A 23145-nucleotide genomic window follows, 5' to 3' on the forward strand; every position below is an offset into this window, starting at 1 on the left:
TCTAGTTCCATCTCCCTACAGCCCCCAAACCTCAGCACCCCCCTGAACTCTCCCCATCAACCTCCCAAACCATTCATCCCCCTGAGGCCCCCCTCCACGACCCCCCAACCCACAGCCCCCTTTCCGCCACCAATTCCCGCCCCACACCCAGCCCCATAACTCCTGCCCTCTCTCTCTCCCCCCAGGCGCTGCTGTGATCCTGGCTGTGGGGCTGAGCCTGGGGGGGCTGGTGCTGGGAGCCGCAGTGGGGTGAGTGGGGATCAGACAGAGGCGGACGGCAGAGAGGGAAGTGGGACCCAGGCGTCCTGGGGAAGAGAATGGAGATGGGCCCCGATCTAACTCTAGGGCTGGGGGCTGGCTGGGAGGGAGAGGGGTGGGGAATGGGGCCACTCCCATCTAGGGGGCACTGGCTCCGGTCTGGAGCGGGGGGGCCTGGCTGGCTGCAGGGGTGGGATGGAGCCACTCCTCTAGGGGGCACTGGCTCTGGGCAGGGGCAGAGGGGACGTGGGGCTGGCTGGGAGGCACCAGCCTGAGACCCCGGCCCGGGGACAGGGCCTTCCTTTGTTACAGGCGGCGAGCAAGGCCGGCAGGCGGCACAGAGGCCGAGGAGGGGCCAGCGGCAGGCAGGACGGAGTCCCCCGCAGAGCAAGGGGCCGGGGCCCCCGCGGACATGGGGAATGGGACCCCCGCAGAGCAAGGGGCCGGGGCCCCCGCGGACATGGGGAATGGGACCCCCATAGAGCAAGGGGCCGGGGCCCCCGCAGAGCAAGGGGCCGGGGCCCCCGCAGACATGGGGAATGGGGCCCCCGCAGAGCAAGGGGCCGGGGCCCCCGCAGACATGGGGAATGGGGCACCCGTGGAGCAGGGGGCCGGGACTCATTAAATGTTGGTGTCTTTTCCCATCCGGCTGTTCTCGAGAATGTGACTGAGCTGCTCCCCCAACCGAAATCCCCAGGTGACGGGCCCCTGTACCCCGGTACCCCCGCCCCCTCCAGCCCCATGGGCCCCTCTACCCTGGTATCCCACCTCCCCCCAGCCCCATGGGCCCCTCTACCCCGGTATCCCGCCTCCCCCAGCCCCACAACCCTGCCCCTCCTCCCAGAACCCCACGGGCCCTTCTACCTCGGTATCTCACCTCCCTCAGCCCCACGGGTCCCTCTACCCTGGTATCCCACCTCCCACAACCCCATGGGCCCCTCTACCCTGCCTCCCCCAGTCCCCTCTACCCTAGTATCCCGCCTCCCCCAGCCCCACGGGCCCCACTACCCCGCCTCCCTCAGCCCCACAGGGCCCTCTACCCCGGTATCCCACCTTTCACAAGCCCCTCTATCCTGGTATCCCACCTCCCTCAGCCCCACGGGCCCCACTACCCCACCTCCCTCAGCCCCACAGGGCCCTCTACCCCGGTATCCCACCTCTCACAAGCCCCTCTATCCTGGTATCCCACCTCCCTCAGCCCCACAGGTCCCTCTACCCCGGTAACCCGCCTCCCACAACCCCATGGGCCCCTCTACCCCAGTATCCCGCCTCCCCCAGCCCCATGGGCCCCACTACCCCGCCTCCCTCAGCCCCACGGGGCCCTCTACCCCGGTATCCCGCTCCCCTTGATATCACACCCCTGCTGGCAAACACCTTGCCTGACTGCAGGGCTCACCCTGAAGCCCAGCCATCACATAAGATTAATTAAGACCCTCCCCCAGCTGACTCCCCCAGCCTCTCCCTCCCCCACATACTCAGATATCTCGGGACCCCCCCATACATCCCCGTGCCCCCCCCCCCCCGAGCAGCCGCCCACAGACGCCCCATCGGTGCCTTAGAAGAATCTCACTTTATTATTAATTCATTTTAGCACGTTCTGCATACACTGGGGGGGACACAAACGGGGGGTAGAAATCAGATGGGGGACCCCTCCCCCCAGCAGGGGGTCAGGCTTAAGGATCAGCCCCCACCCCACTGCAGTTGATTGGTGAAGGGGGTGGGGGGCACAACTGGGAGAATTCATACATAGGTTGTGATTGGGGGGAAATCAGGGGGGCATTATGGGACCCTCCCCTCCAGTGGGGGGTTGAGTCTGGGGGGTGGGGAGCCGGGTTCACGACATCACAGCCACTCACGCGAGCCCCCCGGAGGGCAGCGGGGGCAGGGATCATGCTGCGGGGGGGAGGGGGGGAGAGAGGAGATCAGGGATTACGGCCACACGGCCAGCAGGGGGCGCAGTCGATGCTGCACATCCTGGGCAGGGGGGGGCATGTGCGGCTCAGACCTGCCCCCCCCCCCCACACACACACACACACTTCAGTCCACAGGCCGGCAGCAGAGGCCCGGCGGGGTCCAGTCCTGGGTTTATCTTACTGCTGGCCTGGCTGGCCCTGCTTCGTGAGCTGGGGGGGGGGATTAAGGCAGCCCCCCCCCTCGACTGCAAGTCCCTCGGGGGGGGGTGTCCAGTGGCCCCGCCCAGGTGGCTCCAGAGGAGATGCTGGCGTGGGGGAGGGGGGTCATGGCGGCCATCACTGCCCCCCCCCAGCAGCAGGCCCCCGCCTGTCCGGGGGGGGGGGCAGCTATAACTTAAAGGTGCAGGAGCACCCCCACTTCCGAGAGATGGGGCAGGACTTGGAGGCGGAGCTTAGGGTGAGGCATGGCCTCAAGGGGGGTGGAGCTGTGCAGAGGGAGGGGTTTAACACTGCCCCCCTGCCCCCACTTATGAATTCTCAGGTAAGGGGCGGGTACGGTCCATGAAGGGGAGAATCTGATGCCACACCCAGCAGCCCCTCCCACCTGCCCCCCCCATGGCATGGGCTGCCCCAGGGCTCCCTTCCCCCTCCCCCCAGCAGCCCCTTGGGGGGCTCCCCTCATGCCCCCCACCCCCGGGCCAGCCCCCTTATAGCAGGAAGGGGTTTGTGTTGCCCATGGACTGGACAGAGGCGCTGGTGGGCACGACAGGCTGGGGGGGCATCATGGGGGGCATGGCCATGGGGGACAGGCCAGGGGGCGGGACCCCAACCATGGGGGAGACAGAGGCCAGGGGCACGACTGGCCCCAGGGGGGTGACTGAGACCATGGGGGGGGCAAAGGGGGCAGCGGGGGGGCCCAGCCCCATGACGGGGCTGACGCGGAGCTGGTTGAGGGTCAGCGAGGCGGGCTGGGCCGGCTGGAAAGGGTTGGTGGCAGAGGCGCCGGCGGCTGCTCCTGGTGCCGACACCACGGGCGTGGGCGCCGTCCCTGGAATGGAGGGGGGGAGGGTGAGAGACCAGCCACACGGCCAGGAGAGAACCCAGGAGTCCCCCCAACTGCTAGGCCCCACCCCCCTCCCAGAGCCGGGAGAGAACCCAGGTATCCTGGCTCCCAGCCCCCTCCCCGCAACCACTAGGCCTCACCCCACTCCCAGAGCCAGGAGAGAACCCAGGCATCCTGGCTCCCAGCCCCCTCCCCGCAACCACTAGGCCTCACCCCACTCCCAGAGCAGGGAGAGAACCCAGGCATCCTGGCTCCCAGCCCCCTCCCCCCAACCACTAGTCCTCATCCCACTCCCAGAGCCGGGAGAGAACCCAAGAGTCCTGGCTCCCAGCTCCCCCCCCCCCCAACACTAGACCCCACCCCCCTCCCAGAGCAGGAGAACCCAGGCGTCGGGCCGGGCGCTCACCTGTGGCCAGGAAGGGGTTGGAGGTCTTGGCGGTGGGGGGCGCGTGGGGTTTGCTGAGCAGCGAGTCCAGGTCCACCAGGGCGGCGTTGGGGCCCAGGAAGGACTCGGGGGTCTTGCGGGTGGGTTTGGAGGCCTCGGCCAGCGAGCCCCCGACAGCCGCCATGTCGAAGGTGCTGGGGCTCCGGGCGCCGGCCGAGCGCGACACCGGCACCTCCCCGGCCAGCAGGTCCAGCTCCCCTGGGGGGCAGAGACGGAGGAGGGGCTCAGACACCCGCCCAGCCCAATCGCCGCGAGCCCAATCGCTGGGGGAAATACTGACTGGTCCCGGCGGGACCCACTGCAGACACCTTCCTGGTCTGGCAGCGACCCACTGATAACCCCATAACCCAACCTCCGGACAAGGGGTTAAATCCACCCCCCTCCCCCACATCCCCCAAGCACCAGCTCCCATCCGGCTCCAGGGCAGGGACTGGCTGGCTCAGGGGGGCAGGGAATGGGGCACAGGGTCCCATCAGGGAGGATGTATTCAGTGCCCCCCGCCCCCAATTTCCCAGCAGCCCGGCACACCCTCAGGGCAGCGAAGTACAAACGGGAGGGAAGGCAATGGGGGGAGAGGGAGGCAGCCGGGGGCCCCCCCAAGCCCACCTGTGCTACTCCCTGACTTGGGCAGCGCCGGGCGTAGGCTGTCGAAATCCAAGAACTCGTCCGGCTCAAAGGCGCCACCGACTGGAGGGGGAGGGAAGAGGTGAGTTACGGGGAGCGAGGGGGAGTCCACACACAGGAGAGAACCCAGGCGTCCTGGCTCCCAGCCCCCCACCGCTCTATCCACTGGACCCCACTCCCCTCCCAGAGCAGGAGAGAGAACCCAGGCGTCCTGGCTCCCAGCCCCCCACTGCTCTATCCACTGGACCCCACTCCCCTCCCAGAGCAGGAGAGAGAACCCAGGTGTCCTGAGTCCCAGCCCGCCCCAGCTCTAACCACTAGCCCCCAGTCCCATCCCAGAGGCAAGGAGAGAACCCAGGCGTCCGGGCTCCCTGCGACCCATGGCCCACCCACCTGCGGTGCCGTTGGTGCTGGCTCTCGAAGGTGACCCTCCCCAGCGGTCGGGGAAGGTCTGCGCGGGGGCCCAGGGGTCGGCCGCGGGTTTTCCCTGGGGGGCTGCGGTTGGGCCCGACGACCACGGGTCACCGGCGGGGGCCGCTCCGCTCACTGCAACGCCCCCAGCTGGAGGAGAGAAGAGTAGTTAGCAGCCGGGGCCAGTGGCTCCAGTACCCTCCCCCCCCCATACACCCACAATGCACTGCAGGCCGTGGGGCAGGGTGTCAGCAGGGGGCGCTCTCCCCTGGCAGGCAGTGCTGGCCCCAATGCCCCGTGGTGGCACTAGGCTGCAGGGGGCTCGGCAGGGAGTGCCTGACAGCGGGGAGTGGGGTGGGGGTCTCAGCAGGGGAGCGGGGCTGTGGGGAGCGGAGCGGGGCGGGGGCACTCTCCCCAGCAGGCAGTGCTGGCCCCGATGGCGCTATGGGGCACAGTGCTGCAGGGAGCTCAGCAGGGAGCGCCGGGGGGCTTGGCGGGGGCACTCTCCCCAGCAGGCAGGGTTGTTTGACCACCTCTGCTCCAGGACTGGCACGGACAATCCCCAGGGACAGACCGAGGAGCGTCACGGGCACAGCCCAGAATCCCCCCGCAACACACAACCTCCTGCTTCCAGCCCACCCGCCTACGGGATCTGGAGGGGACTTGGCCTGGGGGTCACCATCTCCCTGCTGTGGGGCCCTTGGGGCTGATCCTAGCCAGGGGGCTGCTTCCCCAGCACTGCGGCCCTATGGGGAGAGGCAGGATTTAGCCGACCTGGGTTCTGTTTCTGGCCCTGCCATGGCCTCCCTCTGTGCCTCAGTTTCCCCATCAGGGACGCGGATACCACCCCGCTGTGGCAAGAGCTTTGATAGCTCCCCTCACGCCCCATTGTGTTCAGTGGGGGACACAGATTTGCCCCCCCTTGCACAGGGATGGGGCCACCGAACTCCCACCACCCCCACGCACTGGGACCCAGCATTTTTTAGTGACAAAGGCAGGAGGGGGCCAGAGGGGCCAGCGCCCAGGGACTGGAGTGATGCGCACGACGCGGAGACGTACCAGGGAGTGGGGAAGGGCCCGTCCCCTCCGGGTTCCAGGGGTCGGAGCTGGCGACGGCCGGGGGGCCCCCCCAGGGGTCTCCCGGGGCCGTGACAGAGGCGGATGCCCCCCATGGGTCGCCAGTGGAAGCCACGCCCCCAGGAGTCCCTCCCCAGGGGTCAGGGGCAGGCGGCCCCGCGGGAGCGGGCACAGAGGCACCCCATGGGTCGGTGGGGGCGGGGGGACCCCATGGGTCCCCAGCAGCAGGGGGGGCCGGCGAGGTGAAGACATCGGCCAGGTCCATCAGCGACGACTGCGGGGGAGAAACGTGGTGAGACGGGGCAGCTGGTCACCCCAGATACACCCCGACACCCAGGCTCCGCCCCCAAATCTAGGCCTAGACCCCGCCCCCTGCCACAGATCTCGCCCCCAAGTCAGATCCCAAACACCTAGATCAGGGGTGGGCAAACTTTCTGGCCCGAGGGCCACATCTGGGTATGGAAATTGTATGGCAGGCCTTGAATGCTCATGAAATTGGGGGTTGGGGTGCGGGCTCTGGGGTGGGGCTGGGGATGAGGGGTTGGGGGTGCAGGAGGGTGCTCCAGGCTGGGACTGAGGGGTTCGAAGAGCGGGAGGGGGCTGGGGCAGGGAGTTGGGGCACGGGAGGGGCTCAGGGGTGCAGGCTTCGGGCGGCGCTTACCTGAACCAGCCCCCGGAAGCAGCGGCACGTCCCCCCTCCGTCTCCTATGTGGAGGCGCGGCCAAGCGGCTCTGCGCCCTGCCCCGTCTGCAGGCACCGCCCCTGCAGCTCCCATTGGCCGTGGTTCCCGGCCAATGGGAGCTGCAGGGGCGGCGCTTGGGGCGGGGGCACCATGTGGAGCCCCTTGGCTGCCCCTACGCATAGGAGCTGGAGGGGGGACGTGCCGCTGCTTCCGGGAGCCAAGCAGAGCCATGGCACGTGCAGAGCCCCCGACCCCGCTCCCCGGCGAGAGCTCGAGGCCGGATGCGCCCCTAGACCATAGTTTGCCCACCCCTGAGCTCGACCCCAGCCCAGGCTCTGTCCCTGAATCTGGGCCCCCTGCTAGACCCCACCCCCTGCAAGAGGCTCCGCCCCCCAACCAGACCCCACCCTCAAGTCAGAGCCCCCTGCTAAACCCCACCCCGTCTCCACCCCCAACTCAGACCCCTGAACCCAAGCTGGGCCCCGCCCCAGCCAGGTAGACCCTGCTCCCTGCCCTGGGCTCCACCCCCATGTCAGCCCCTCCCCCTAGTTAGCCCCAGAGGGAGGGGTTACCTCCTCGCCCTTGGCCGGCACCGCCTCCTTCTTGCTCTCCTCGATGGCCATCTGTAGGCGCAGGTCATCCCCGCGCCGGATCCGCTCCTCCTGGGGGGAGGCAAGGGAAATGGGGGGGGTGTCAGCGGGGAGGGGCGGTCCAGCCCCGATTGGGGGGCGGGGGAGGGGAGCTGGAGTACTCACCTACGGCTGGCCTGGCAGCGTTCCCGGCTGGGGCTCCCTATAGCCAGGGAGGTCGCTGCCTGCCCCCAGCCCGACTCTATCCCATAATTCCCTGGCAACGCAGAGCGGGCTGTGGCATCGCTACTGACTGGCATCTACAGCGTTAACAGATCAAGTCCCGTCCAGAGCTGGGGACTGAACCCAGGAGTCCTGGCTCCCAGCTCCACCCTCTCCCCACCATATCCCACTCCCCGCCCAGAGCCAGGGAGAGAACCCAGGAGTCCTGGCTCCCAGCCCCCTCAGACCCCGCTCCTCTCCCAGAGCTGAGGACAGAACCCAGGCATCCTGGCTCTGCATGGCTGTTACTGGCGCAGCGGGTTTCGCTCGCGGTGGGCAGCGTTACGCGGCTGGTCCGGTATAAGCCGTATCCCTGCCCGAGAAGAGCCAGCAGCAGGACAACGCGAAGGGAAGTGGGGGAACGTGACCCCCAGCTCCCACAATTCCCTGAGGGCACCAGGATCCCACCACACGTTGTGGAAATGTGCCAGAGGGCAGCGCAGGGACGTTTACACGCGGGGCACCCGGTGTGTGCCGGGGCGGGGGGGAGCTGGCAAAGGCAGCCCGTGCTCTAGCACCTGGCACAAACGCAACCGGCCAAACCGCCCGGCGCAGACACCGGCCGAGGCAACGCCACTTTTGGAGGAGATTTGCCGGCTCAGCCGGGCCGGCAACTTCCCAGTCTCCAGGGTGTGCCCCCAGCAAGGCAGTTCTTGGACCAGGGGACCGGGTTTTCTCTGCTGGCCAAAGGACTCTGCGGGTAGAAACTCCACCGGGGGGGTTTCCCGGCACGGCCAGAGGGACCGGTGGCCACAACCACAGGGCTTTGCCGCTACGGCTACAGCAGCAAAGCCCGAGCCGCCCCCTATGGGCCCTGGGGAGCAGGGAACAGCACAGCGCCCTGGCCACGCCCCTGATCTGCACCATGTGCAGACGGCCCATGCCCCTACTCCACTCGCTATGGGCTCTGCGGCCTGCCCCACACAGTGCTGCTCCCTGGGGGCTAGAGGGGGCTAGGCAGGGGATGGGGTTTAACCTGGATCCACTGGGGGGGGGGCGGGTCCTCGATTCTCTCCCGTCAGCTGCAGTCGGAGACACGGCCCCCATCCCCCATCCATGCCCTACAGAGACTGTATAAAAACAGCCCCCCATTGAGGTCTCGACTCCTGAGCCTGCAGCAGCCCCTCCCCCCCAACCTGGTGCAGTCCCGATCCCCCCAGGCATGGCCCCCCCAGCTCCCCTCAATTTTTCAGCTCTGCCCCCACCCCCCAGACACCAGGTACAGACCCCCTCCCCGCTATGCCAGCGGCAACCTCCGCCCCTCCCAACTCCAGACACACCAAATTAAACATGGAGCCCAGACGAGATCCCCATATCAGCACTGGCCCCCACCCCGCCCCAAATCAGGACCCCCGAGGTGGCAATTAACCAGAGCGAAAGCTGGGTGGTGGAGGAAGGACAGACAGAGATTAGCGCTGGGTGTGAATCAGAGTGAGGATTAATGGGGGGAGGGGGGTTAGAGCACAGCGGCCGCGGAGAGACCCAAACGACCCAGAGAGACCCGGCCAGAACCTTTCAGAACCTTCCGCTGCCTCCGTTCGGGGGGGGGGGGAAGATCTGGGTGCGACCGGGGGGTCCTGGCATCGTGCCCCGGAATTAAACAAGGTGCAGAGAAGCGACGAGGGGCCCTGGGGGAGCCGGAGCGGCCCCCCGGAGAGGCCAGGCATCAGGGACGTTTCAAACTGGAGGGGAGGGTGGGGGTCGAGTTTGGGAGAAGGGGCTGGGTGGGTCCATTTGGCAACACTGCCTGGTAGGCCAGCCAGCACCCAGGGGGAGAACCCAGGAGTCCTGGCTCTGACCCCCCTGCTCTGACCACTAGATCCCACTCCCCTTCCAGAGCCGGGGAGAGAACCCAGGAGTCCTGGCTCTGACCCCCCTGCTCTGACCACTAAGCCCCATTCCCCTCCCAGAGCCAGGAAGAGAACCCCAGGAGTCCTGGCTCCCAGCCCCTCTACTCTGACCACTAGACCCCACTCCCCTCCCAGAGCTGGGGACAGAACCAAAGCTTGACGCTCAAAGTGCTCCATCCACCACTAAAAGGCAGCTAGCTGCAGGTTGGGGTGAGGCAGGTGTTTAACGGCCATTTGGGACAGGAAGTGATGGGGGAACTGGTGGAGAGCGTGTGGATTTAGGGAGGGGAAAGGGGATGATCCAAGCTGGGATTGGGCCCAGCCACCAGGGTTCATGCCCCTGACAGGGGAAAGCTGAGGAGCTCACCTGCTAAGCACTTCCAAGTGCATGCGAGGGGGGCACGCAACCAGGAGACCACCCAACAGCACCCAGGAGGTGCTACAGAGCCCGAGTGAAACCGACCCTGGCTCCCAGTGGGACTGAAACTGGCCAGGAGTGAAACTGACCCTGGCTCCCAGTGGGACTGAAACTCACCAGGAGCGAAACTGACCCTCCCATGCAGAGGGACTGAAAGGGACTAGTAGGGAAACTGACCTGGGTACCCAGAGACACTGAAACTGACCAGGAGCGAAACTGACCTGGGTACCCAGTGGGACTGAAACTGATCAGGAGCAAAACCAACCCTGGCACTCAAAGTGACTGAAATTGACCAGGAGTGAAACTGACTGGAAAGTTCACCCCCTTTTAAAAGCATCCTTTCCCTGGAGGAGAGAAAAGCCCTTCGAGGCGATGGCGAGCAGTGAGTGGAGTTAGCGCTGATCTAGTCGGGGGTGGGGGTTAGTGCAGTGGGGGAGGGGGAAGGCCGGCCCCCGCTCCCGTCAGGGGGAGGGTGTTAGATCCTCCGGGGTCGGCTCTAACCTTGTCGTGCTCCTCTTTGCTCAAGCTAAGAGCAAGCTGGAGCTGCAGGTCCTCTTCGGCGACGGCGACGGGGGGCTGGCGGGGGCGGAGAGAGCAGAGAATGAAGGCGCAGCAGGGCACACACCCACACCGGGGGGGGGGGGGGGGGACAGGAGAGGGGCGAGGCGAGGCTTGGTCCATGGATAGGAAAGCAGACAGGACCGGGTGGGCCCGTGACCCCCCCAATGTCCCCCTGGGGAGCTAGATGCACAAACAAAGGGGGAAATGCAGGGGAGGTGAGAAAGAAAGGGCAGCAGACGGGGAAGGGGCACGGGGGGGCCCATGGTGCCGGGCCCAGGCAGGCAGGGCAGTGGGTGGGGGGCAGAGGATGGGGGCGCAGGCAGACACGGCAGTGGAAGTGCAGGAAGGGGATGGCTGGCTCTATTTTGGGAGAGCCCCTCTAAGCAGACAAGTCGCGGCCTGGTCCAGGGGAGCGAATCGGCTCGTAAGGGGATGGGGAGGAGGCTGAGCTGGGGTGAATGAGGGGGGCTGTACAGGACCCTGGCTGGTGCAGAGAGGATCAGGGGGCCGACCCTCCCCATCTACAGCCCCTGCTGGGGGGGGTGAACGTAGATTTGAACAGGCTCTGGTTCTTTGCCCCGCAGCACTGTGGAAGTTTATTGGAGGGCCTGGGGACTGTACCCCCACTGTGTGCAGATGTCTCTCAAGACCTGTGTACCTAAAGCAGCCCAGGATCTCAGATAACCCAGGCCACAAAGAGACACGCCCCAGCTGAGATGCTATGAACAACCCTCCCCCCTCCAGCCGGCTTTCCCTGGCCCCCACCCCACTGTACCTGCCCTCCCCTGCCCCAACACCTGCGCAGGGGAAGGGCCAGAATTCAGCCCCACCGATACACTGAGCAAATACAGGCTTGCTCCTCTGTGGGGGACTGGCTGGCTTGGGAGGGGCAGGGAATGGGGCATGGGGTCTTTCCCCTCTAGTGGGTGCCAGCCATGATCTGGTCCCAGGGCAGGGACTGGCTGGCTCAGGTGGACGAGAAATGGGGCACGGGGCCTCTCCCCAATAGGAGATGCCGGCCCTGCTCTGGCAGCACCGAACCAATCCCTGCCATCAGTGAGAGGAGCTGGGCCGGTCCCAGCCTTGCACCCAGCGTCAGAGGCAGCCTGGCCGCGATCAGGGGCTAACGGGCCTCCCCCCGGACGGCAGCAGGGAGGCCGAGGGCTGGACGCCACCCTGGGAGCAGATGCCCTCGGGGGGGGGACAATCACAGCCGGTCCCGGCCCCGGCCCGACCAACGCCCCGTGGAGCCGCCACAGGGGCCCCATCTCGACCGGCGTCTCAGCCCCAGCCGCACCAACCCCCCTCCCGCCCCGCGCCCCGCAGCCGCCGCTCCAGATTTACCTTGCTCCTTACCTGCTCCGCTTCTTCCTTGCTCATAGCCAGCGCCAGCTGCAGCTGCAGCTCCTCCTCGCCGCTGCTCTGCGGCCAGGCCTGCTCCGCCTCTGCCGGGGCACTAGCGGCTGAGGCCGAGGAGGCTGCGGGGGAGAAAGGGTTAAACTGTCAGCCAAGGGCTCAGAGCAATGGGCAATGCGGTCCCTCTGGGGTGGGGCGCGGGGGCTGGGGACCCGGGGACCCCTCGCCCGGCGCTGGGACGCGGCCCCTCTGGGGTGGGGCGCGGGGGCTGGGTACCCGGGGACCCCTCGCCCGGCGCTGGGACGCGGCCCCTCTGGGGTGGGGCGCGGGGGCTGGGTATACGGGGACCCCTCGCCCAGCACTGGGACGCGGCCCTTCTGGGGTGGGGCGCGGGGGCTGGGTATCTGGGGACCCCTCGCCCGGCGCTGGGACGCGGCCCCTCTGGGGTGGGGCGGGGGGGCTGGGTACCCGGGGACCCCTCGCCCGGCGCTGGGATGCGGCCCCTCTGGGGTGGTGCACGGGGGCTGGGTATACGGGGACCCCTCGCCCGGCGCTGGGAGGCGGCCCCTCTGGGGTGGGGCGCAGGGGCTGGGTATACGGGGACCCCTCGCCCGGCGCTGGGACGCGGCCCCTCTGGGGTGGGGCGCGGGGGCTGGGTATACGGGGACCCCTCGCCCGGCGCTGGGACGCGGCCCCTCTGGGGTGGGGCGCGGGGGCTGGGTACCCGGGGACCCCTCGCCCGGCGCTGGGACGCGGCCCCTCTGGGGTGGTGCACGGGGGCTGGGTATACGGGGACCCCTCGCCCGGCGCTGGGACGCAGCCCCTCTGGGGTGGGGCGCGGGGGCTGGGTATACGGGGACCCCTCGCCCGGCGCTGGGACGCGGCTCCTCTGGGGTGGGGCGCGGGGGCTGGGTATACGGGGACCCCTCGCCCGGCGCTGGGACGCGGCTCCTCTGGGGTGGGGCGCGGGGGCTGGGTATACGGGGACCCAGCCCAGGGAGAGAAGAGGAGGCCCGAGGGTGTGGGAAGGAGCACCAGGAAAACCAGCCCTGGGGCTTTATTTTTATTCTCAGAGTGGAGCACGGACACCGTGGGGCTGGGGTAGGGCCGTGGGGCCCAGGAAGCAGCCGGCCTGTCCTGTCTGGTAAACAAACAGCCGGGGGACCAGCTGGCGTCTGCGCTGGCTCCTGGCCACAGGCTCCCCAGGGCAGCCAAACAACCCACTGACCAGCAACGGTCCAGTGGGCAGGGAGGGGACGCTGGGTCAGGTGTACAATCCCCCTCATCCCCCCCAGAACCCCCTCGCTCCCGTCCCCCACTCCCATCCCCCCCAGAACCCCCTCGCTCCCGTCCCCCACTCCCATCCCCCCCAGAACCCCCTCGCTCCCGTCCCCCACTCCCATCCCCCCCAGACCTCCCTCCCTCCCTCCCGTCTCCCACTCCCATCCCCCCCAGAACCCCCGCCCTCCCATCCCCCCAGAACCCCCTCGCTCCCGTCCCCCACTCCCATCCCCCCCAGAACCCCCGCACTCCCATCCCCCTAGAACCCCCTCGCTCCCAGCCCCCCACACGCAGACCCCCCACCTGCTGTCCCCCACCCATTCCAATCAACAGCCACCCCCCCCCCCCCACACACACACACAGTTATTCCAATCCCCTCCTCCCCATACACACTTCACCAACTTCCCAAACTGCAGGTCGGGCTTGAGGGGCACCAGGAAAGCAGGGGGTGGGGGGAGCCCAGGGCCGGGCTAGCAGGGGCTGCGGGTCGGGAGTGAGGGGCTTGACTCCAAATATATGTTATTGTTATTAGCACCATGGACCATGTGGGAGGGGGGTGGGTGCAGGGTGTGTGTGTCTATAGGGGGGCGCGGGTTGTGGGGGGGTGCAGGGTGTGTGTATAGGGGGGCGTGTGGGGTGGTGCAGGGTGTGTGTGTGTGTGTATGGGGGGGGCATGGGTTGCTTGGGAGGGGTGTAGCACCAGCTCTCTCACCAACAAACCCAGCTCACACCTCGGCCCGGCCCTCATCCCCCCCCCGTCCCCCCACCAGGGGTGGCTCCAGACCCCGGTGCTACCGCCTGAGCCCCGCCCCCAACCGGTGCTGGGGAGGGGGGTCAAGGCGGTGCCAAGGGACAGGCAGGCTCCCCTCCCCCGCAGACACCCTGGCACCAGCTGTCAGCCCTGGTTAGCCGCCCTGCTGAACGGACGCTCTCCCTCGCGTGAAGCCTGCGCCCCCGGGGGGAGGTGCCCGGGTCTGCCCCGAGATCTGCCCCAATGAGCCGACTGCCCCCCAGGCCAGTGAACTGATCGGGGGGGGAGGGGGAGGACTGAGAAACAGAGGGGGCAGCTCTGCTGGGGGGGCACAGAGCCACGTACCCCACGGAGGGATGACGAACGCACAGGAGCGGACCCAGGGGGACGTGACGGGGGCCCCTGGCTGTAGGGCTGGACGGGGGAAGGAGCACCAGGAGCCATCAAGGGGGGCAGAATGGTGTTACTGTCTCTTTAAGGGCTGGCCGTTCCCCTCCCCGCCCTTATCAGCGCTGGCTGGCAGAGGGGCACGAAGGTCGCTGGCAGCTCAGCCCCGATAAGAGCCCGTGGGGCAGGGCCTGGGGGAAGGGACACGTGTGTTCACCCCTTCGCTGCTACCCACTGTGGGCTGGGCGAGCAGGGGGCTGCGGGTCAGGAGTGAGGGGCACCGGGAGGGCTGGAGGGGGGCAGGGCTGGGCTAGCAGGGGCTGCGGGTCGGGAGTGAGGGGCACCGGGAGGGCTGGAGGGGGGCAGGGCTGGGCTAGCAGGGGCTGCGGGTCGGGAGTGAGGGGCACCGGGAGGGCTGGAGGGGGGCAGGGCTGGGCTAGCAGGGGCTGCGGGTCGGGAGTGAGGGGCACCGGGAGGGCTGGAGGGGGGCAGGGCTGGGCTAGCAGGGGGCTGCGGGTCGGGAGTGAGGGGCACTGGCAGGGCTGGGGTGGGGGGGAGGGCCGGGCTAGCAGGGGCTGCGGGTCGGGAGTGAGGGGCACCGGCAGAGCTGGGGGGAGGGGCTCACTCAGCTGCTGTGCTGGCTGGGAGGGGTGCCATGTGGGAAGCAGGGGGCGGAGCCAGCAGTGGTGAAAGGTCAGCAGATGGGCAGAGAATGGCACACCCTCTGATTGGCTCCAGACCCTGCCTGTCTGCACCCTAGATGTCCCACCCCCACAGCTCCATCTCCTCCAGTTGGGGCAGGATCAGCCCCCCCCCCCCCACCCCCCACTCGCAGGCTCCGGCACCCCAGGGCGAACCCTGTGGGCAGCGACCGGGAGCTGCCTGGGCCAGTGGAGGGCAGAGGGGGCCCTACACACAGTTCCCCCCCCCCCCCCCCGGAACCGCACCTGTGCCCCACAGCCACCACCCAGAGCCGCCCCCCCGGGCCCCACAGCCACCACCCAGAGCCTCAGAACCCCCCCCAAGCCCCACAGCTGTCACCCGCCCCCCCAGGCCACCCCCGTGAGCCCCACAGCCGTCACCCAGCCCTCCTGAACCTGAGCCACCCCCCGAGCCCCACAGCCATGACCTGCCCCCCAAACCTCAGAGCCGCCCCCCGAGCCCCACAGCTTTCACCCACTCCCCAGAGCCCCCCAACCATCACCAGCCCCGAGCTGCCTCCTGAACCCCACAGCTGTCGCCAGCCCCCCAACAGTCACAAGCCCCCCTGAACCTCAGAGCCCCCCCCAGCCCCACAGAAGTCACCAGCCACCCAAATCCTCAGAGCCACCTCCCCCTACCTCACAGCCACCACCCTCGCTCTGAGCTGCCCCCCGAATGCCCGAACCTCAGAGCTGAAGGGCGGGTGGCGCTCCGGGGCAAGCAAGGCCCGGTTTAGGACAGGAAGCGAGGGAGGACCCCAGCTCCAGCCAGGCCAGGATCTGAGCGAGGTCCTGGGGGAAAAGGCACCGAGACGGGGGACAGAGCAGGGACCGCCCACCAGCCCCGGCTCACCCGTGGAGGTCTGCGCCAGCTTCTCCTTGGTCTTGAGGGCATGGGCCCGCTCCTCCTTGAGCCGCTCGTCGTCCCGGAGCAGGGCCACCAGCTGCTTGGCCTTCTCCCGCACGTTGACACCCTGGTCCTTGCCATCGCGGTCGACGTACTGGAAATCCTTCAGCGTCTGGATGGCGTAGATGTTCTCTTTGCACTGCTGGGCCACACGCTCCGAGCCCGTCTTGATGAGGTACTCCATCAGCGTCATGGCCTGGGGGGGCAGACACGCCAGCCTCAGCCACGCAGCCCACGCACCGCCCTCCGCCCCACGGCCCCTCTGCCCGCCTCCACCCAGCCCTCCCCTACAACCGCAGCCCCCAAATACACCACACAGTTCCCGCACATCCACCCAAACACCCCACCTGCCTACCCAGTCACAGAGCCGCTCCTCATACTCCACCCCTTCCCAGGCAAAGGGCATGCAGGAGGGGAGTGGGGGCTAGTGGTTAGAGCAGGGGGCTGGAAGCCAGGACTCCTGGGTTCCTTCCCCAGCTCTGGGAGTGGGGGATCAGTGGTTAGAACAGGGGGGGCTGGGAGCCAGGACTCCTGGGTTTGCTCCCCAGCTCTGGGGGTGGTGGATCAGTGGTTAGAGCAGGGGGGCTGGGTTCTATCCCCAGCTCTGGGGATGAGAGGTGGGGCCAGTGGTTAGAGCAGGGGGCTGGGAGCCAGGACTCCTGGGTTTGCTCCCCGGCTCTGGGGGTGGGGGGCCAGTGATTAGAGCAGGGGGTGGGAGCCAGGGCCCTGGGGGCAGCACCTTGTAGACGTGGCGCCAGTTCTTGCCGTGGTCGTTGAGCCGTTTCCAGATCATGCTCATAATCTCGGAGAAGGCCACCACGTTGTAGGTGAGGTCGGCAATCTCCGACATGAGCGAGCTGGACGGGCCCCAGGGGTCGTTGGACGTGGCCTCCCGCACCTTGATCTCCGCCTCCGAGTAGTTGTGGACGATGTTTTTCATCTGGCGCCGCAGCGATGAGGTTGACATGGCGGGGGTGGGACAGGGGGGCGGCCCGGCAGCGGGGCGGCTTCTGATCCCAGTCCTGGGGGGGCGTGAAAGCTCCCTGTGTCTGTGCAATGAGGGGGGACCCCGATCCCAGTCTGGGCAGAAAAGCCCCTGTGTCTGTGCAATGGGGGGCCCCGGATCCCAGTCCTGGGGGGGGGGCAGGAAACCCCCTGTGTCTGTGCAATGGGGTGGAGCTGGCACCAGTGGGCGACAGGGAGGTGGTCAGGCTGCTATCTGTGCCCGGGACGGCACGGGTGAGCCGGGCCTGAGCCGCATCTGCAAGACAGAGAGAGCGAGATCAGTGATTCAAAACACCCAGAGCAGGGCCTGAGGCCGGCATGAGATGCAGCAAGGGGGGCTGGGAGCCAGGACTCCTGGGTTCTCTCCCTGGCTCTGGGAGGGGAGTGGGGTCTAGTTAGAGCAGGGGGGCTGGGAGCCAGGACTCCTGGGTTCTCTCCCTGGCTCTGGGAGGAGTGTGGTGGCTGGCGGTTAGAGCAGGGGGGCTGGGAGCCAGAATTCTGACATCGGTCCCTCCTCGCAGGGAGCGTGTATGGAGGGAGGGCTGGCGGGGAGGGAACAAACCCCAGAGAGAACATGCCCAGCCGCCCGACGGGAGATGACCCCCCAGACAGCAGGAAGAGCCAGCTGCCAACCTCTAGCGCCCCCAATGGAGGGGTGCCAAGGGCAGCCGGAATTCAGCCCCTTTGGGGACGGGGCAATGGACCCCCATTGAAAGGCCCTGAGAAAGGAAGGGACACAGCGGGTCTAGGGGTGCCGGGCTGCAGAGCTCCACCCTCCAGTCAGTGCTGGGGCATAAGAGCGGCCAGACTGGGTCACACCAAAGGCCCATCTAGCCCAGTGGCCGATGCCAGGTGCACGAGAGGGAATGAACAGACCAGGGAATCGAGTGATCCATCCCGTCGCCCATTCCCAGCTTCTGGCAAAAGGGGTCGGCAGGTAACCAGCCCCCCGCGTCCCACCCCAGAGGGGCCGCGTCACAGCCTGCGGCAGGAGGTGCCCAGATAACCAGCCCCAACCCCAGAGGGGCTGTGTCCCAGCGCCGGGCGAGGTGTCCCCGTATAACCAGGCCCAGCCCCACCCCAGAGGAGCTGCATCTTTGTGCCAGGCAAGGGGTCCCCAGATAACCAGCCCCCACGCCCCACCCCAGAGGCAGCCGCATCTCCGTGCCCTGCGGAGTGCCCGGGGACGGTGGCCGCGGCACCAAGCAGAGTGTGGCGCAGCGGAGGGGAGGAAGGAAATCTCCGGGCGTCCTGGCGCCATGACTCACGTCTCAGAAATGCAGAAGGCCTCACTTCCTTCCCCTCTGGTTGCTCCCAGCTGGGACGAGAAGACCCGTGGGGCTGTAGACCACCAGGGGAAGGAATTCAGGTGACACCCCCCCCCCCATCAGAGCCGGCACAATGACCCAGCGGTGCTCCTGGGACTGAGCTGAGGGGCCAATGACCCAGGGGACCCCTCTCCATGTTCCTGTGCAGCACCCCCACCCCACTGCTGCCTGAAGCAGGGCAGCTCTCTGGGCTGGGGGCTGCAGCCACTGATGCACCTGTCTGCATTGAGAGGGGCCAGGGATAGATCCCAGGAATCCAGGCGGCCGGTCTCCCTGCTCTAACCACCAGACTGCACGGCAAGTCGGGGAAGGCAAGTCAAACGCTGAGTGCTAACGGCTGAACAGACAGGCGAGCGCATCCCTGTGGCAGTTGAAGGGACGGGGTAGGCGGGGGTCAGTTCAAAGGACAGGAGCTCCCCATGTTAAGGTGGCCCCAAGTGACAAGCCAGGCCCTCCCCTACTAAGCCCCACAGGGTTCAGTTCAGAAAACACCCCCACATCCCATTCCTAGAGCTCGTTGTTTATATTCTGGTAGTGACTTGAGGTCCTAATGAAGATCGGGGCCCTGTCCTGCCAAGTGCTGCCCAGACACAGAGTCACCGAAATCAGGGCCCCGCCGGGCCAGGTGCTGCCCAGACACAGAGTCGCCGAGATCGGGGCCCCATCGGGCTGGGCACTGTCCAGACACAGAGTCACTGAGATCGGGGCCCCGTCAGGCCGGGTGCCCAGACACAGAGTTGCCGAGATCGGGGCCCCGTCGTACCGGGCGATGCCCGGATACAGAGTCTCCGAGATCGGGGCCCCGTTGGGCCGGGCGCTGCCCAGACACAGAGTCGCCGAGATCGGGGCCCCGTTGTGCCCGGACACAGAGTCACTGAGATCACCCTAGGCCTCCTACCCACTGGACCACCCCAGCCTGAAAACCCCTATAACCACACACTGCTGGGAGGTCTCGTCTCAGCTCTTCCCTGACCCGTGCACCACCATGCCAACCCCAGGGGTCTCTGGTGCCAGATCCAACCCCCACCCAGCTCTGGGGAGCAGGAACCCCGCCTGTTGCCCATCCAAGGTGCACACTGAGGAGCCAAACAGGCTCTGGTCAGTTTCGGGGCGGCTGTGAAATTGACCAGGGCGGCGGGCGCAAGGACGGCTGATACAGGCTCGGGGGAGGCAGGAGAGACCTCCCCACTAGCCAGCCTGGCTGCTCACATCAGACCCTCGCTAGCCAGAGGCCCACGGGCCAGATGGGCGCCCTAAAGCTGCACCCGAGGGAACTCCCAGCACCAGCTGGCAGGCCGAGCGCTGCGGCTACCAGGTGCCTGCTCAGATTTAAGGCCCTGACGTGGCTGGTTTAGAAGTAACCCCCCTCCCGGCTCTGCCACGACCCCTACAGAGGCAGCGACTGCCCCCGCCTCTCTGGGATAAGGGCAAGTACCTTGCGCCCCAGGCCCGGCGAGGGGTGGGAGCGACGGAGACAGCAGCAGCTGATGAGACGCGAGCCGAGGTATGTCCAGCCCTGCCCCAGTCCCCTCTGTACCCCGGCAGCTGCCCGCAGCCCCCAGGTGGCTGCGGCCAGGAGATCGCTCTCTGGATGGGGTGGGAGCAGGTGGGTACGCGCCAGCACAAAGGCACTTCCAGGATGCACTCGCGGGGGGAGGGATGCAATAAATCATCCAGGCCTTATATCACCCCACGGGGCAGCTGGCCCCGCTGCAGTGCCAGCGGCACATATCAGGGCCACACACACACACCCCTACCCTGGGCTGTCAGCCGAGAGCCAGACGGGGAGGATCTGGACAGAGCACGGACAGGGAACCACCCGAGCCACAGTGCTGGGCTGGGGGATTAGAACCACTCCCTGTGCTGGTCAACACCGCTGGCCAGTGGGCCCTCCACCTGCCCAGGGTGCCCCGGGCCAGCCCCACTCTCCCGCCCCCCAAGGATCTCCCGGCCAGGGCATTCCCAGGCCAGCCCCACTCCCCGCACCCCCACCGGCGGGATCTCCCCGGGCCAGCCCCACTTCCCCCTCCCCAGGATCTCCCTGCCCAGGGCGCCCCAAGGCCAGCCCCACTCCCTCGCTGCCTGGGGATCTCCCTGTCCAGGGTACCCCAGGGCCAGCCCCACTTCTCCCCCACAGTGATCCACCTGCCTAGGGCACCCCCAGGACAGCCCCCCTCCCCACGATCTCCATGCCCAGGACACCCCCGGGCCAGCCCCCCACCCTCCTGATCTCCCTGTCCAGGGCACTCCCAGGCCAGTCCCCCTCCCCACACCAGGATCTCCCTGCCCAGGACACCCCCAGGCTAGCCCCACTTCTCCATCCCTGGGATCTCCCTGCCCAGGGCCAGCTCCACTCCCTCACAGCACTAATCCCTCCCTACTTCTGAGCACTCCCTCTCCAGTGCCCCACAGACCAGCTGCCCCCAGGCCTGGAGCTGGTCTGAGCAAGTGACTCCACCCCACCCTCTAAGGGGGCTGCAGTGTCCCAGCAAGATGCCCTCCCACCCCAACCTGGGCACAAGACCGGCCTCTTCTGGATTCCCCCCACGGCCTCCTCCTTCCCCCATTGCAGCCCTCCCACACCCTGCAAAGCTGGTGGGGGTGCGAGAGCCTGCCCCTCCACAATGACTGGGGCCCGGATCCCCCAATGGCAGGTAGCACCGGCCTCTTCCCTGCCCTCAGCAGGCTGCCCCCCGCCCTGAGCCAAAGGCACCGGCCCAACCTCCTCTCCCAGCCCGGCCCTCCTGTGAACTCTGGACAGCACCGTGCACGCCGCGCTATGGGCCCAGCAAAGGGGTGACAGGCAGCTGGCTCACAGTGATGGGCTCCCTCCTCCCGTTCTCCCCTGCCTGCAAAAAGCAATCAGAGCACAGGGGCACCCTGTCCCCATCCCTGATCGCTGGCAAGGGGCAGTGCCCAGGCCCAGAGCCTTCCACGGGAGGATCCCGAAGCACCCGGCCAACATGCAGCGAGGGGAGTGGGGGGGTGGTACAAGCCCTGTTTCACAGATGGGGAAACTGAGGCAGAGAAGAGTAGTGACTTGCCTTTAAATTCACAGCAACAAAGCCAGCAGTTGAACCCAGGAGTCTGGACTCCCAGCCCCGTCTGCTCTAAATACTAGACACCACTCCCCTCCCAGAGCCGAGGAGAGAACCCAGGAGTCCTGGCTCCACCTCACTCCCCTCCCAGAGCCGGGGAGAGAACCCAGGAGTCCTGGCTCCCAGCCCCCCCATGCTCTAACTGCTAGACCCTGCTCCCAGGAGAGCTGACAGCCAATGCCTGAGACAAGACTCACCCCACAGGTTTCACCCAGTCGAGAACTCACCTCACGTCTCCCGTTGAGGGTGGGGTGGAAGCCTCTCAGGTCACCCGGACTCCTGGGTCCGCTTCAAGCCGCACCCAGTCTGCAGTAGGGTGGGGAGGCTGGCGTCCCCTCCTGGCACCTCTCCCCGTTACCGGGGCCTTGGGCCGGCCTGAGCTTCCGTGGGCACCTCCTGTCTGGATTCAGGCCCGATCCGGGCGGCCAGGGGGGAGGCAGAAGCGTCCCCCTGGAGACGTCGAGCCCCCCCGCTGCCCTGCCTTGGGTGGGGGTCTCAGGGGCAGGGAGGGGGTCTCTCGCCCACCTACCCACCCCCACCCCTTACCACCTCTGATCCGCCCCCTACAGCTGGGCTGAGCGGGGGCCTAGGGGGGGCATGTCCGAGGCCCCTATGCGGGGGGGAGGAAGGTGCCCCCCTTTGCCCCTGTGTTGGGGGGGCCTCTGGGGGCTGCTTCGCTCTGACTGGGGGGATTCCCCTTCCCTGGGGGTCCCTAACCCCTGGGCGGGGGGGGGGGCTCTGAGATCTGGAGGAGGTGGGGGGCTGGGCCCCTCCCTAAGGGGGCCCCGGGGGGGGGATTTCTGGGCCAGTGGGTGGAGCTGTGGGGGACCCTTGGGTGGGGGGTCCCTGGGCCGGGTGGGGGCGGGGGTCTCTGGAGCTCTGGCCCCGCCCCGCCGGGGGGCCCCGCTGGCTGACGCGCGCGCGCGGGGGGGGGGGGGCGCTCTAGCCCGTCTCTATGGGCCCCGGAGGCTCCGCGTCCCCGCTCGGCGCTGGGCTGGGGCGGCCGCGGCTGCTGGACCCTCCGCACCGGAAGCGGAAGCCGCCGCCCGCCCGGCCCCACTTCCGCCCTCCTCCTCCCTCCGCAGCGCCTGGCTTCCGCCCTCGCCGCGGCGTCACTTCCGGCCGCGCCCATAGAGACGGGCCCCGGCGCGCGCGGAACCCGGCCGCTCCCATAGCGACGCGAAGCCGGAGGGGCAGCTCCGCGCCTCGTCCCCCGCCCGCCCCGGGGGCAGCGCTGGGGCGGGATGTGCGCCCCTTGCCCCGCCCCAGTGACCCTTGACCCAGTGCCGTGACCCCTTGACCTGCCGTGACCCCTTGACCCCCACATGACCCCCTGCGACATCCCCGTGACTGGCCGTGTCGTGTCGGGCGCTTGGCCCCGCACACGGCTCCTCGCCCTGGCCTGGCCTCCCCGGCTGCACGGCCAGACGGGCCCCTTGTGATCTTCTCGTCTGACCCCCTGTCTGGCACCGGCCTGAGACCACCCTCAAGACCATCCCTGGCGCAGAGCGTTTCGGAAACCATCCCGCCTGGATGTTCAACCTTCCCAGGGATGGAGACTCCACCGGGACCCGTGGCAGTTTGTGCCAAGGGTTAATTACCGTTAAAAACGTACGGCTCGTTTCCAATCGGAACGGGTCGGGCTTTGCTTTCCAGACGTTGGATCGTGGTCGACCTTTCTCTGCTAGATTGAAGAACCCATTGCTCAACATTTATTCTCCGTGTAGGTACTTACAGACTGGGATCAAGGCACCCCGGGACCTTCTCTTTGTTAAGTTAAATAGAGCGAGCTCCTTAAGTCTGTCACTTTTAGGCAAGTTTTCTAATCCTTTAATCATTCTCGTGGCTCTTCTCTGAACCCTCTCCAGTTTATCAACATCCTTCTTGAATGGCACCAGAACTGGACACAGGATTCCAGCAATGCCAGACATAGAGGAAAAAGAATCTCTCTGCTCCTACTCAAGATTCCCCGTTGATGCATCGCATTAGCTTTTTTGGCTACAGTGTCACACTGGGAGCTCATGTTCAGCTGATTGGCCACCATGACCCCCAAATCTTTCTCGGAGTCGCTGCTTCCCAGGATACAGTCCCCATTCTGCATGTCAACATTCGGTGTTCCTAGGCGGATACATTTACATTTAGCTGTATTAAAATGAAATTGTTTGCTTGTGCCTAGCT

General features: G+C 67.3%; 1 protein-coding gene across 1 annotated transcript; it reads right to left on the reverse strand.

The window, feature by feature from the left end:
• Positions 1–2878: 2878 nt before the first annotated feature.
• Positions 2879–16503, reverse strand: EPN1 (epsin 1). The gene is made up of 10 exons (XM_065420810.1): positions 16276–16503; positions 15483–15732; positions 11498–11631; positions 10094–10168; positions 7046–7135; positions 5774–6065; positions 4697–4864; positions 4286–4366; positions 3641–3877; positions 2879–3219 (listed from the first exon to the last, which is right to left on the reverse strand). Exons 1-10 carry the CDS (start codon positions 16501–16503, stop codon positions 2879–2881), a joined length of 1896 nt encoding a protein of 631 aa, XP_065276882.1.
• Positions 16504–23145: the final 6642 nt, after the last annotated feature.

This window comes from Emys orbicularis, chromosome 21, assembly GCF_028017835.1.
Source record: "Emys orbicularis isolate rEmyOrb1 chromosome 21, rEmyOrb1.hap1, whole genome shotgun sequence".
NCBI classification, from domain to species: domain Eukaryota; kingdom Metazoa; phylum Chordata; order Testudines; family Emydidae; genus Emys; species Emys orbicularis.